The sequence below is a fragment of the Saccopteryx bilineata genome, chromosome 5 (genome assembly GCF_036850765.1).
Source record: "Saccopteryx bilineata isolate mSacBil1 chromosome 5, mSacBil1_pri_phased_curated, whole genome shotgun sequence".
NCBI lineage: Eukaryota > Metazoa > Chordata > Mammalia > Chiroptera > Emballonuridae > Saccopteryx > Saccopteryx bilineata.
The window spans coordinates 39,644,630-39,660,712 of record NC_089494.1 but is presented as its reverse complement, the minus strand read 5'-3'; the positions used below and the strand labels follow the sequence as shown (position 1 = coordinate 39,660,712).

Sequence of the window (16,083 nt, the reverse complement as noted above, 5' to 3'; positions counted from 1 at the left end):
AACTGCCGGTTTCCTTCAACTGCTTATCCCACCGAGTAATGTTATTCCTATGTGGTGGCGCTTCGTTATAAACACGCCAATATTCACATTGCACTTTGGTCACAGATTTGAATTTAGCGAGCCACAGCACACACTGAACTTTCCTCTGTACCATCCACATCTCGACTGGCATGGCCGTGGGCTGCTCCGCTGTATACACAGTGTTACGTCATCATCTGCACATGCGCACATGCTGCCACATCATCCTACAGAAACTGGGAAGGTTTTTTTTTTTTTTTATTTGGTGCAGATTTCACATTTCTATCATCTTTTGTTGCTTTCCTGTGACCGGTCAAAAGTGCACCATGACTTTACGGACACACTGTAGTGGGTCTGATGGTAGAAATAGTGTTGACCAGTCAGGAAATCAGAGGTCGTTAAGGACAGGCCAGAAAGAGACTCAGGTGTAAGTCATGCTCCTAGGAGCTGGAGTAACTAGGAGAAAGATGCTTGCTGTTCACTTAAATATTTATCAATGGATAACTTATGTGCCAGGCAGTGTTGCAGATACCGGGGATAAAATAGTGAACAAATCAGATGAAAATCTCTGCCTTTGTGCAGCTTATATTCTTGTTTGCTTTCAGCTTTACTCAAGTGTAATTGATAAATAATATTGTAAGCTATTTAAAGTGTACACTGTGGTGGTAGGTATGTATGCATTGTGAAAGGATTTCCATTGTCTAGTTAATGAGCATGTGCATCATATGTTTTTCTTTGGTGAGAACATTTAAGTTCTACGCTTTTAGCAAATTTCAACTATATAATACAGTGTTAATAACTATAGTCACCATGTCTGTTTGTTTTTTTGTTACAGAGACAGACAGAGGGACAGATAGGGACAGACAGACAGGGAGAGAGATGAGAAGCATCAATTCTTTGTTGCAGCTCCTCAGTTGTTCATTCATTGCTTTCTCAGATGTGCCTTGATGAGGGTGGGGGTGGCTACAGCAGAGTGAGTGACCCCCTGCTCAAGCCAGCAACCTTTGGCCTCAAGCTAGTGACCATGGGGTCATGTCTGTGAGCCCACGCTCAAGCCAGCGACCCTGCGCTCAAGCTGGTGAGCCCGTGCTTAAGCCGGCGACCTCGGGGTTTCAAACCTGGGTCCTCTAAGTCCCAGTCTGATGCTCTATCCACTGCGCCACCACCTGGTCACACTGCTATAGTCACCATGTTTACATTAGATCCTCAGACCTTATTCATCGTATAGCTGAAATGTTGTATTATTTTACCAACCTTTAGCCATTTCCTCTGCACTCCAACTCCTGGTAACCACTCTTCTACTCTGTTTCTAAGAGTTGGACTTTTTTTTTTTTTTTTAGATTCCATATATAAGTGAGATAATACAATGTTTATCTTTCTCTGGCTTATTTCACTTAGCATAATGTCCCAAGGGTCCATTTATGTTGCCACAGCAGGATTTTCTTCTTTCTTATGGCTGAATAATATTCCATTTTACGTATCTATCTATATGCCATGTATACCATATCTTTATTTGTTGATGGACACTGAAGTTGTTTCCATATGACTATTGTGAATAATGCTGCAATGAACATGGGATACAGATAACTCTTTGACTGTTTTTACATCCTTCTGATAAATACCCAGAAGTGGAATTGCTAGATTATTTAGTAGTCCTATTTTTAAATTTCTGAGGAACCTCCATACTGATTTCCATAGTGCCTGCGCCAGTCTACATTCCCACCACCAGGGCACAAGGCTTCCCTCTTCTCCACACCCTCCCCAGCACTTACCTTTGTCTTCTTGATGAGCGCCATACTAACAGGTGTGAAGTGGCATCTCATTGTGGTTTTGATTTGCATTTCCCTGATAATCAGTGATATTTGAACACCTTTCTTTGTGTCTCTTTGCTATTTGTATATCTTTTTTGGAGAAATGTCTATTCAGTGCCTCTGTCCATTTTAAATTGGGTTTTGTTTTTTGGGGTTTTTTTTTTTTTTGCTATTAGATTGTACAATGTTTTTAAATTTTATTTTTCAGTTACAGTTTATATTCAATGTTATTTTGTTTTAGTTTAGGGTGTACAGCATAGTGGTTAGAAACTGATATACTTTACAAAGTGTTTCTCCCAATATTTCCAGTACCTACCTGGCACCAGAGTTGTATGATTTAAAATATATATATTTTGGATATTAATCTTTTTATTAGATAAATGATTTGCAAATATTTTCTTGCATTCAGAGAGACAGACCCCAGCATGCGCCCTGACCAGGATCCAACTGGCAAGCCCACTAAGGGGCAATGTTCTGTCCATCTGGAGCATTGTTCCATTGCTCAGCAACTGAGCTCTTCTTTTTTATTTATTTTTAAATATTTTATTTATTGATTTTTTAGAGAGAGAGGAGAGAGAGAGAGAGAGAGCGAGAAGAGAGAGGAGCAGGAAGTTTCGACTCCCGTATGTGCCTTGACCGGGCAAGCCCAAGGTTTCGAACCGGCGACCTCAGTGTTCCAGGTCGACGCTTTATCCCACTGCGCCACCACAGGTCAGGTCTGAGCTCTTCTTAGCACCTGAGGCAGAGGCCATGGAGCCATCCTCAGTGCCTGGGGCCAACTTGCTCCAATCAACATGGCTGCAGGAGGGGGAGAAAGAGAGAGAGAGAGAGAGAGAAAGAGAGAGAGAGAGAGAGAAGCAAGAGGGGGAAGGGTGGAGAAGCAGATGGGCGCCCTGACTGGGAAGCGAACTCTAGACATCTACAAGCAGGGTTGATGCCAACCAGCCAGGGCCTGTAGGTTGCCTTTTTATTTTGATAATTGTTTCCCTTGCTGCAAAAGCTTTTTAATTTGATTAGCCTCATTTGTTTATTTTTACTTGTTGCCTTTGCTTTTGGTGTCAGATCCAAAATATCATTGCCAAAACTGAAGTCAAGTAGCTTACTGCCTGTGTTTTCTAACAGGCGTTTCATGGCTTCAGGTCTCTGTTCAAGTTTTCAGGTTGTTTGTTGTTGCTTTTTGTGTATGGTAAGGATAATAGTCCAGTTTCATTTTTTTTTTTGTACGTGGCTGTTCAGTTTTCCCATCACCATTGATTGAAGACACTATCCTTCCTCAAGTTTATATTCTTGTGAAGAAAGTACACAATAATCAGATAAATAAGATACTTTGTGTGGTACATCAGATCATAATAATTGTTATTGAGAAAAAGAAAGCAAGGAAGGGGGGATAGGGAATACTTGGGTGCTGTAGTTTACAACATGATGACAGCCACTGTAGTTAGTGAGGAGCTCCTGAAAAAGACTTTAGTAAGTTACATTTCTATGCAGAAGAAATTGAGCAAACGAACTTGTCCTCAAAGGTATATTTCAGCTGTGTTTTTGCATGTGTCAAAATTTTCTGTCTTTATTTTAAAATTTAATAGCAGCAGCATATAATTATGTGTGTAGGGTGAAGAAGACGATGCCATTTGTGAAGGAGAAGGAATAGACCTAAAAGGGATGGTAGGGAAATCCCCTTCTTATTTGCAAGGAGGAAGCTATGCTAAATGAAATTGAGGGTCACAGGTGTGTGATGATGGCCTTTGCCACCATCTGACCTTAGTTGTTTCTGACATTATCAGTTGGCAGTAGAATAATAGGTTTTATTTTGACAGAAGATTATTGCATGGTCAGGCTTTGATAAACACTCCTCAAGGTTTTACGTCTGGGAAGCTTAAACCTAATTCCTCGTGTTGCAGCACTAACGCTTTGTGCTTGTCTCTCTTTTGCAGCTTTGTAGGAAGCCAACCTCAGAGAGGCAGACAGGATGGCCAGTTCAGCTCGGGATCACCTGCTCTTTGTCCGGCGTCGAAATCCCCAGATGCGGTACACACTGAGCCCCGAGAACCTGCAGAGCCTCGCTGCCCAGAGCTCCATGCCAGAGAACATGACCCTACAGCGGGCCAACAGTGACACAGACCTGGTGACTTCTGAGAGCCGCTCCAGTCTGACTGCCAGCATGTACGAGTACACGCTGGGGCAAGCCCAGAGCCTCATTATCTTCTGGGACATTAAAGAGGAGGTGGACCCCAGTGACTGGATCGGACTTTATCACATAGGTGAGTCAAGTACATGGGCTTGCTCTGACTTAGAAGATACATTTTCCTTTGGCATGATACTATTCTGTATTTTCTCCTGCTAAAAAATGCACATGCATAAAAAAAAACAAAAAAACAGCAAGGTTCTGGGAATTCTTCCTTCCTCTTTGGATGAGGGAGAGACAACAATTATCATATAAATACCTTTGCTGATATGAATTCTGTGGTTACATCTTTACCCTAATGAGATGCCAGAACCTGCAGATTTCACAGTATTTTCTCTTTAGAACTTCACATTACTGTGGATCAACAGTTCCACTTTGGAAAGAGGTGACTGTGAGCGTTTGTGAATATTTTTAAACCGATGGAAAAGGATATTTGGAGTTAGATAACTGATCTAAAAAAATGTTCAGTATTTTCTAAAGGTTGAATTTCACTAAGAACAAAACACAGTCTAAAGTATTATTTCAGAATTCTTTGATGTAGCCTAGATTGATTAGTTAGGTGAAGAAAGTGTCATTGTCTTCTAACATATAACTTAAAAATAGATGGCTATTTGTTTTAATAAGAGTATCCCAGCTCTCTTTAGCTAATTCGTATTCATAGGTAAGTGAATGACAAATAATGTATCCTGAATAATATATAGTCTGTTTTATTTGAAAGCAAAGGTCAAAAATTACTAACCAACCATAAAAAAATCTAAATCAAACTTGACAGTAAGGCCTAACATTCCCCAAAGTTGGAGAACTTGTTTATTGAATGAAGGGTATTTAAAAAATAAATTTAATGTCAGTTATTAGAAAGACATTGTTGTTTTCAATGTGAATTGTAAGCCAAGCATCTTTTTTAAAAAAAATAAATGAATTCGGGGGAAAAAGACCTGTTTATGGCAGTGCTTCGCAACCAGGGTGGCCTTGCTCCATACAGGACATTAGGCAACGTCTGGGACATTTTTGGTTGGCACAACTTGGTGGGAGCAATGGAGACCAGGGATGCCTCAGCCCCTCACAACGAAGAATTATCTGTCCGCAAATGTCAACAGAGCCACTGTTGAGAAATCCTGGTTTAAGGCAACGTGATCTCCTTGTTGAAATTTTATTGGAATGTTAAACCTATTGGTTTAACTTTATGTGTCTCTGGGACAAGGAATTTTATATTAATTGGTTTATATTTGCTTTTATATCTCATAATGTTTAATCATGATGGATAGCAAGAAATTAAAATGGCAAAAGAAATTAGTTTATTCTTTTCCTCTTATGACAACAAAAGGGGGAAAAGTATTAGAGTTCAGTATGTTCCCCAAGTGTGTTTAAATATGTATTCAAAATCAGGAAGTTACACGACTTAAAAATTAGATTATATCTGATATCTATTATGTTCACAAAATATCTTATTGTTTTGAAACAACTCTTAATTTTGATGTAACTTCACCTTTTTGGATTTTCATATAATACTTTTTTTCTTTCTTTTATTTTAGACTTCATAGTGCTTAATACGAGATTACAAATAGCAACCTGTGTTTTTCTTAAATGCTTTTTAACTGATATTCCTTTGGGACATAATCAATTTTATTTTTATTTTTTGTATGGGATGATTTCTTTTTTGTGTGAGTTACTTAATCTGTAAGATGCTAGAATCACTTAAGACAGTGGTCTCCAACCCCTGGGCCGTGGACCGGTACCAGTCCGTGGGCCATTTGCTACCGGTCCGCAGAGAAAGAATAAATAACTTACATCATTTCCATTTTATTTATATTTAAGTCTGAACGATGTGTTATTTTTTTTAAATGACCAGATTCTCTCTGTTACATCCGTCTAAGACTCACTCTTGACGCTTGTCTCGGCCATGTGATACATTTATCCGCCCCACCCTAAAGGCCGGTCCGTGAAAATATTTTCTGACACTAAACGAGTCTGTGGCCCAAAAAAGGTTGGGGACCACTGATTTAAGATTGACTTCTGTTACTTCATCATTTCCTACTTTCTTTTTGTTTCCCCACCCCACTTGTTATACACCTCTATCTAGATTCACTGGAGAATGAACGAAGGAATTCATAGCCAAGTTCATCTTGTCTCTGAGTGACCAAAGCCACAAAATCTTTGTGTTCTTTGTTTAACTTTCCAGGGGCATAAATAGAGGTCAGAGTTCTAAATATAGAATTAATCCAAGGAGATAGCTAGAAAAATCAAATTAGGAAATAAACCTCTTTTGAAAAGCGCTAATTCTTCTTCAGTTTATTTTAAGATGCTTCTGAATCTTTCTCACATTAATCAACAATGTATCTTTGCTTTCTGTAGTTACAATGTCTTTTCCCCCCTTTGGCTACTTTTGAACATTTTCTCTTTTTCCTGGTTTTTAGCAGTCTGTCTACAATGTACTAAAGTATGATTTTCTTTAATCCTCGTTGGGATTCTCTGAGTTTCATAAGTAAATGTTTTGATAAAGTTGGGAAATTTTGGATCATTTTTTCTTGAAATATTTTTTCTGTTTTCACTTTCTTCTTCTCCCCCCCTCCTCCGGAGACTCCAATTACACATATGCTACATTGTTTCATGTTGTTCTACAAGGCTCTGAGGCTCAGTTTAATTTTGATTCAGTCTCTTTGATATTCAGATTTTATTATTTCCTATTTGATAATTTACTCATCTTCAAGTTCACTAACTTTTTTTTTTTTTTTTTTTTTTTTTTTGTGGCAGAGACAGAGTCAGAGAGAGGGACAGACAGACAGGAAGGGAAGAGATGAGAAACATCAGTTCTTTATTGCAGTTCCTTAGTTGTTCATTGATTGATTTCTCATCTGTGCCTTGACTGGGAGCTACAGCAGACCGAGTGACCCCTTGATCGAGCCAGCGACCTTGGGCTCAAGCTGGTGAGCCTTGCTCAAACCAGATGAGCCCGCGCTCAAGCTGGCGACCTCGGGGGTCTCGAACCTGGGTCCTCCACATCCCAGTCCGATGCTCTATCCACTGTGCCACCACCTGGTCAGGCTCACTAACTTCTTTCATCTTTATTCTGCTTTCAATCCCATCCAATGGGTTTTTGAATTTCGGTTGTTTGACTTTTAATTTATAGAATTTTCATTTCCCTCTTTATAGTTTACATTTCTCTTATGAGATCCCCTATATGTTAATTCATTCAGACTATATTGTTTTTTAATTAAATTGAATACAGCTGTTTTAAATTCTCTGCCAAATCTAATATCGGTTTTACCTAAGGAGAAATTTTTATTGTCTGTTTTCCTCTTGACTATGGGTCCTGTTTTCCTGTTTCTCTGCGTATGGAGCCATTTTTTGTTTGTTTTTTTCTGAAGTTGGAATCGGGGAGGCAGTCCGACAGATTCCCTCATGCGCCCAACCAGGATCCACCTGGCACACCAGGGGGCAATGCTCTGCCCATCTGGGGCGTCACTCTGTTGCAACCAGAGCCATTCTAGCGCCTGAGGCAGAGGCCACAGAGCCATCCTCAGCGCCTGGGCCAACTTTGCTCTAATGGAGCCTTGGCTGTGGGAGGGGAAGAGAGAGACAGAGAGGAAGGAGAGGGGGAGGGGTGGAGAAGCAGATGGGCGCTTCTCCTGTGTGCCCTGGCCGGGAATCGAACCCAGAACTCCTGCACGCCAGGCCGACGCTCTACCACTGAGCCAACTGGCCAGGGTCTCTAGCCATTTTTTAAAATAAGTAATTAGTAACTTGAAAATATGCAAGTTTTCTATATTGTGTAAACCCTGAGTTCTGTGAAATGATTTCTGGTTTAATGTTAACTTTAACCCTAGTAGACAGATTTATTTCCTTGAGTTTGGTGGGTATGATTCACACTTTGTTAAGTTGATCTGTGGAAAGCCCAGTGTGCTTCCCCAACACTTATAACTTGGTGGCATTCAGCCTCCAAGTTTGGTGTCCCCTGTGGATTTTGTCGGGGCTTGGTTTGAGACTTTGTTAGGTGGGTCTACAGCAGGCCTTACTCTAAATTTTGTACTTATTCCTAAGTAGGAGCAGTTTTGATGCTTTAGCTGAATACCTGCCATGTTTAAAGGTCTCACTCCGGCTGGGCTATGATTACAATGTCCCTCTGGCACTGCTTGACCCCTGCTCCCACCAGTTTACTCTCAGCCCTGAAGCAGCCACCATCTGGAAGCAGCCACATGTGCAGCCCAGACTTCACCAAAAGTCTGTGGGTGATCCACATTGGGCTTTGGCCTTCACTCCTCCATGACTGTTTCCAGTGCTCTGCCTGGAGATTCCTGCATCCTCCGCCCATCAGAACTGCCAGGGACGCTAGTTCTCTGTACAGCACTCAGAAAGTCATCCCCTGGCTGAGATCTGAGTGGTCATAGCACCACCCAAGTTTCCTTTCTCCCGAGGATTTTAGTCTTATACCACCTGCTGTGCAGTGTCTGAAAACCACTGCCTCCTCCTTCTATGGTTGTTTCTATTAGGAAGACTAGACTGGAACTAAGGACTTCATGTGCCCTGAAGCAGAAGCTCCTCCCGTGCTTTTGACTTACTATAGGCAGTAAGGTTCTACTTAATTTCCCCATCTAGCCATTTCTAGGGAACTCGGAGTAAATAATAAATGATAGTTTGAGTCCTCTCTGTTTGTCACTTCTTAGTGTATTTGCTAATAGTTTTTGCTTTACCAGCAGGGAGGATGGGTGAGGAACTGGCATCCTCAGACCTCCCAAGGGGCTGGGACAAATGCAGACTAGCATTCATGGATAAAAATACCGCACAGGTAGAATGAGGTCGTTGGTGTGCTCAGGCATGATGCTGGTTTTAACAGGTCTTCTATAATGAATGGGGTTATAAGGCATAGATTTCAGCATCTAGTACATTAACTATGGCTCCGTTACATGGTTGCATGGCCATATATGGCTGTGTTTAAAAGAAAGACTGGCTTATCTGGGACCCCAGCATGAGTGAAAAGAGCCCTGGCTTTAAGCAGAGATGGTCATTTCCCTTTTGAGGACCCGGCAGCCTGTTCTAGGGGCTGCCTCACTTCTGTGGGGACTTTGCCAGCCCACTTAGAGAAGAATGTTGTGGGGGGGGGGCACTGTGGTCTTTAACTGACAGCCATTTCCTGATCCAGTTTTCCAGTTTTCCTGGTGAACTCAAGGCGTTGGCAGCCAGCCCTTGACATCAGGGCGGGTGGGTCCTCCCTTCTCGGGAGAGGTCTCGCTCTATATCAAGGGTCCCCAAACTACGGCCCGCGGGCTGCATGCGGCCCCCTGAGGCCATTTATCCGGCCCCCGCCGCACTTCCGGAAGGGGCACCTCTTTCATTGGTGGTCAGTGAGAGGAGCACATTGACCATCTCATTAGCCAAAAGCAGGCCCATAGTTCCCATTGAAATACTGGTCAGTTTGTTGATTTAAGTATCCTTGTTCTTTATTTTAAATATTGTATTTGTTCCCATTTTGTTGTTTTTTTTTTACTTTAGAATAAGATATGTGTAGTGTGCATAGGGATTTGTTCATAGTTTTTTTATAGGCCAGCCCCCCAGCGGTCTGAGGGACAGTGAACTGGCCCCCTGTGTAAAAAGTTTGGGGACCCCCTGCTCTATATGGTTATCTGTCTAGTGAATTGCCTAGGTGTGGGCATGTGACCTAATTCTGGCCAATGAGATGTAACGAGGAAGACTTTGGGGAACTTCCTTTTCATTGAAAAGCCAGAGCCTTATGAAGAGGGAGTCTTTAAACTTCCCCTTTCCTTGTGCTTGGGACTCTGGTGGAAAGATATAATATCTTGAGTTGTATCCATGTAGCGGCCATAAGGCATCAGTCAAGAAAATGAAAGGCTGCTGAGAGAACAGAAAGTTAGGATGAGCTTGCACCGGCGCGCCGAAGTTCTTGCTGTATGTGAGAAGGTCTTTTCTTTGTGTAAGACATCACTCCTGAGGCTTTCCTATACCAGCAGGTGTTCTTCACTGAGCTGCTGGGTGGCGATGAAGAAAGATGAGAAAGGGGAGAGGAGGAATACCAATTGCTTTTAAAGGCAGGACAAAGCGTGGGTGGGCTCCTTTGGTAGTTACTGCTTCAGGTAGAGTGCTTAGGCAAGCCTTAACATAGGTGAAAACCATTATGTTGTTTTAAAAAAGAAACAACAAAAACTTGTTTGAAAACAGTCACTCCGAATCATGTGGAAATTTTCAGAAGTTTACTAGGACTAAAATGTAATGGGAAGAATTTTTTAAATGAGTAGTTAATAACTTGAAAATATGCAAGTTTTCTTGGGCATTATTAAATGAAGATATGTGAGATGATGCCTTTGGAGAATACCTGAAAGAAAAGAAAAAAAACTAATGCAAGGCTGGGATGAGGAAAAGGGTTTCGGGGCCCCAGTTATGTCATAAATTTAAGGCTTTCACAGCAGAATAGCTCTTGAGCTCTGTGAAATAGAAGTGCTGAGAATGTAGGTTTCCTAAGAGTGGTGCATGTATCAGGAATAGCTTCAGATTTCTATACCTCTTGGTAGGAAGCAGCCGCTCCCCTTCAGTTGTGTCCTGAGAATCCAGGCTGTTTCCTAGCAACGTCTAGTTTTATTTGTGGAACAGAGACATGGTCTCTGTAGGAATAAGTCCCGAAGGGGAAGAGTTTGGATGGAGCCTCGGGCTGGCAAGGTGTAGCTTATTGGCACATTCGGCATTTCAATTGTGTTTCTCTTGGCTTATTTTTTTCTGCCTCTCTGCAAGTATGAGTTTGTTTTTGTATGGCTAATTGTTAATAATATTTTACACTGTATATCTCACTCCTTCTGACTTTCAGCACTACTAATCTGGAAGGAAAAATATATCCTTCATATTTTGGATCAGAAACATAAATCTTTCTCTAGCAATTTTAGGCAGTATATAGGTCCTGTTGGGAATACAAAGAAAAAAAGTTGAAAATATCAAGGCACCATTTGGGGAAACTTTGGGTGTAAACATAGTTCTCAAAGAAGATGCTAATTACGTTTTCTCATATATACCCTGAGACTTCCAGACATGATCGCAATGTAGCTAAAGTCCTGGATCTCCAAATCATAGCAATTAATGCCTTGTAAATGGTTTTCAGAAATCACTAGGTTAATAATTTATCATTGGCCTCCAAAATTAGAATTGACCCCTCACAAGTTTAATGGTGCTACTCATTGCCTCTACCTAATCTCAATAAATAAAAAGAGTCAAATATTTATTTTGTGCAAAAATACTTAGGGTTCTTCAAACAGCTCTCTGTGGAAAATGAAATGGACATCCTTTAAACAGGCAGCATAGCCTATTACATTTGTTTCAGGCTCACAATCTAATTTCTCTTCATGTTTGGTCTTGTGCTTATTTTTCTGGTTATTCAAAAGAAAAACACTTCAAATGGCTTAATGTTCCATTTCTCATTTGCTGGCAACTCCAGGTACGTGAACAAAGCTAGAAAAATGCACACTATGAGAATTAGAAGTATATACTGTGCTGCATACCTGCTCTATTCAAAGTCCTGGTCTACCATCGGTTTGTTACCAGATAAGAAACTTTCTTCAGAATGTAAATCAATGTAACTGCTTCATTTATTTAGAAAACCTTGCTTTTAAAAAATAATCTAAACTAGATAATGGGCTTCTTGATATAGATATTTCATATTCTGGTGCAAGCTTCTTATCCTGTCTTGGACCCAGTGATGTATAGTTTACCAACATTTGTCTGGACCACACTTTGAGTGTACTTCGTCGTGTCCATGTGTTGAGTACGTCTCTAAAGATGAGTGGCAGAGCAACTGCGTTTGGACTGACTTATAAAAATATCACAGTTATGACATTTTTCATATTTCTTTGCATTTGGATAGTAAAATAAAGTAAGGTCTCAATAGTTAGGCAACGCATTAAGATCATATATTTTGTTTTATTAGGTCAAGTTACAAGTCTAATAGAGACACGGAGGGGAACATGAGTATTTTAAAGGCTATCCAAATGAAGGCGCCTCTTATTTCAAAGGCATCTTCTGAGATCATAGATTTTAGAGTTCTAAGTTCCCAAAGTTCTAGCTGATATTTTATAGGTAAAAACAAAGGTCTAGAATGGTGATGCCATCGAGCCAGCTGCAGGCGGCCGAGGCTGGAACTTGTATGTTGTGTCAGAGTCTTTATTTCTTTCCCCTCTGTGTTGAAAAATGTAGTCCATTGTTTTCTAACTGTTACTTATTTGCTCAACACCTTCTTGATTTTTGCTACACTGGATTATCATCGGTGCTGATAATATTTGTTTAAACCACCTGATAAAACAAGTTGATTCTCTACCCTGACCTTGTTCTAAGCAATTAGGTCTGGAAAAGGTTACCTGTTTTCATTATATTTCTTTCTAACATGCATTAACTGTTTAAAAACAACAACAGCTTTTGTCTGTGACCCACACAGGATCACCACATGCAGCACACTTTTAGAAATTCTAGTGTTACCAGTCGTTAAGAGCACAGGCTCTATGGTCAAACAGACCAGTCAATCAAGCCAAACTATTTTATAGCTTCAGTAAATTCTGCACTCCTTTTAAACCTCAGTTTCTTAATCTGTGAGAAAAAAAGACTAAGAAAGGTACCGATATTATGAGAATTCAATAAGATCATGTGAATATAACTGTCCAAGCTCATTGTAAACTCTCATCATTGTTTGGCTACCAGTAATAATGATAATGACATCATTTCCTGATGGTCTGACATTGAAGAACAGACTCACCCACAGAAAGAATCCACAAGAAGAGATTTATAGATCAGAGTGGCCACTTCAGCTTACAGAAAACAAAACTCATTCCTATGAAACAAAACACTAGGAATCACATAGAGCTTGTAAAATATGAATGCTAAACAAGACAGTGTTCTAACATGAGTATTGTGTAGGTTCTAAACCCACATGCTTATCAAGGCGATGGGAAAGCTGTAGTTTAATCTGAAATTCAATTAAATGGAACAACGAATTTATGTACTGGACATTTAGTTTTCCGAATAGCTATCTGTTCTTAAGCTCTTCTGGTACTTTTACATGATTACTGTGAAAGAATAGTTGTTTTAGGTCATCTGTTTAAAGTTTAAAAATGCTTTTAGAAAATAAGAGCTTTGTACGTGAAATGGTTTTTGGAAACTTAACTCTGAATCACTTTTTGTTACCTTGTACAGGAAGAGGCAAAAGTAGGTTTACAATTGTTCATATGGAAAATAACACAATGATTAATATTGTAAATAATAATGCAAGAATAAACTGTGCTTCTCATATTCACAACAGTAAACCTACGTTTGCCCAACCCTGGATTAGCTAGGGTAGGTCAGTTTATGCTGTAGAAATAAACTAATCCTGAAACCTCAGTGGTTTAAAGAACAAAAGGTGATTTATTACTTATGCTATATGTCCAGCATGGGCTGGCAGGGTCTTGCTTTGTTTTGTCATTTAGTGATGTAGACTCACTACTCTCTTGACTTTTGCCAAATTGAATTATTAAAGGCTGAAGCATCGTATCATTACACCATCTGGAACACAAAACCTCCTGAAGCAGGTATCAAGGGTAGGGAGAGCTGGGGGCTCTTACACTAGCTCTTAAATGCTTTTGTCCTAAGGTGACATATTTTACTCTTGTACAGGGCCCACTGTTCGTCATTCCTCCTGTGATCTGCCTAACTTCGAGGGGACTGGGAAACGGAGAGACACTCTGCTATTTAGTGAGCTGTCAATATCTCTGCTACAGTAGACATACGTGTCTGCTAACAATATGATTGGTCCACTGGTCTGTTCCAGAGCCTGAGATATCCTGTGTGATCACTGAAGAATACATGCTGGGGTTATAAAGTGTCATATTTTGAGAGAAACTTGCAAGGTGTTCAGAAGACTTAAATGAAAGGACACACCCAGGGTAGGGCCAAGGACAATATTGAACACATGGATGCACAATAGCAGTTAGTAGAATCTGCTTCTGCCACATTGCATTGGTGTCACAGATCATCACAGATCTTTCTTTTAATACACGTGCTTGAAGGTTTGTTTCACAGAGAAGTCCATGTGTTTAAAATAGTTATCAAAGACTTCCCTGGACAGTAGGGTCTAAAAAATTGTATAGGTTACTGTAGCCAAAGAAGCTTTAGTATTTTATTCACTAACATACTGGTTGCAAGCAATGTTTGAAATAGGCAATCTTCTGTCCATATATCAAGATGATTTTGTTTTCTGTCAAATTATTCTATAAATGTTTCCTGAGGGGTTTTTTCTCTCATGCTCTGTGCTTCATTATCTGTGGAGTTTAAAATCATTAATGCCTGGGTTTTAGGCTAGAGCAAATAAGAGTAAATACTTTTTAATTGAAGATTAATCTGTATTATGTAGTTTTCTTCAAATGACTTATTCATGGATTAGCTTTGGTATTCATTCACTAATTTGTTCAGTAATATTAGTAGTTTATGTTCTGGGCATCTGAAAGAATTTTTAAAATATCATCTATATTTAAAATCATATTTAAAGAGCTATCATTCTAGGGTTCTTTTTTTCAATTATTGTTCAATATATTGGCCTTTTGCTTTCTGTGTCCTTACCGATGGCTCTATCTTCAGTATGGAAATTGCTGTGTGTTTAAATAGATGTAAATTAATTCCTTGGATTTAGCATGTTTACTGCTTTAAATTCTAATTTTTTATGTGTCCTTTCCTGTTCTTTTGTTTCCAGAATTATGCATCTGTTGCTCAAGCCACCATAGATGTTTTTCTGAAAGTTGAGTGTAGTTAAGCATGAAGAATATCTACGGTTTTTGACATTCTGAACTTTTGGGGGATACTATAGTTATGGTACTAAGCTCTACTAGTAGAAGCAAACTTGTTACTGAAACATTAACCTAAGAAAACAAACCTTGACATTTCCAACTAAGGATTTGCATTAAGTAAACTAATCGGATTCTAAATGTTTATTATATATCATTTTACAGCAGGGGTCCCCAAACTACGGGCCCGTGGGCCGCATGCGGCCCTCTGAGGCCATTTATCCGGCCCCCGCCGCACTTCCAGAAGGGGCACCTTTTTCATTGGTGGTCAGTGAGAGGAGCACATTGACCATCTCATTAGCCAAAGGCAGGCCCATAGTTCCCATTGAAATACTGGTCAGTTTGATTTAAGTTTACTTGTTCTTTATTTTAAATATTGTATTTGTTCCCATTTTGTTTTTTTACTTTAAAATAAGATATGTGCAATGTGCATAGGGATTTGTTCATAGTTTTTTTTTTATAGTCCGGCCCTCCAACGGTCTGAGGGATAGTGAACTGGCCCCCTGTGTAAAAAGTTTGGGGACCCCTGTTTTACAGCATCCAAATAGATTTTTTTTTCCTTAAGTGTATGTCTATGGCATATTTGTACTATAATAAAAGATTTTATGTGAAAAAGAAAGCCTTAAGAATTCAGTGAACATCTGGAGGAAGTTGAACTTTTTATTTTGGACTACTGACAGGTAATTGTTCTGTTTGCTCTAACCGCCCAAACCTGTCATTCCTGGGCCATTTCAAGGAGGTGAGCAAGGTGAACTGTGCTCTGTACATGACCCATGCTAACTGCTGACTTGAGCAAGGTTATAGGTCAGCATATGTTAGGGAACTTAGAGAGTTTTCCTGTTCATCGTGTCATTCATTTCCCTGAATGGAGTGCAATGAAACTAATAAAACTTCTCTCAAATAATCATTATTCTTACTTATAAAAGCTTGTCTAACTATAGCATTACTGCTGAGATACGCAGCAACAATATCATCTTTGTGTTCTATGATGCTGTAGATGGAACTTCATTTTACGTAAGTGTCACTCAAATATAAGGAAACCGTATTACTTAAGGAACTAGAATGTTGGAAGGGGAAGTATTCTATGTTCATCATTTGGAATCACTAAAATATATGATTTGTCTGTTGACATTTACTGTAAACAGAGTCACAGAGGTGTTAGATTGCAGAAGGAAATTAATGATCATTTACTTCATGGGCCTCGGGTTACATGAGAAACTGGGTGCCCAGGTGGCTTACGTAACGTGTGCGTGGTTGCTCAGTAAAGTAGTCA

At 39.8% G+C, this 16,083-nt stretch overlaps 1 protein-coding gene across 6 annotated transcripts in view; it reads left to right on the top strand.

Annotated features, from left to right (window-relative positions):
• HECW2 (HECT, C2 and WW domain containing E3 ubiquitin protein ligase 2) overlaps positions 1–16,083 on the top strand; it is a 438,960-nt gene that overhangs the window by 174,328 nt on the left and 248,549 nt on the right. For all 6 annotated transcript variants that reach the window (XM_066232561.1, XM_066232560.1, XM_066232559.1 and 3 more), the window contains exon 2: positions 3,761–4,087. In XM_066232561.1, the coding sequence (XP_066088658.1) occupies positions 3,796–4,087 (292 nt within the window). In that variant the 5' untranslated portion in view covers positions 3,761–3,795. The remainder of the gene's footprint in view (positions 1–3,760; positions 4,088–16,083) is intronic.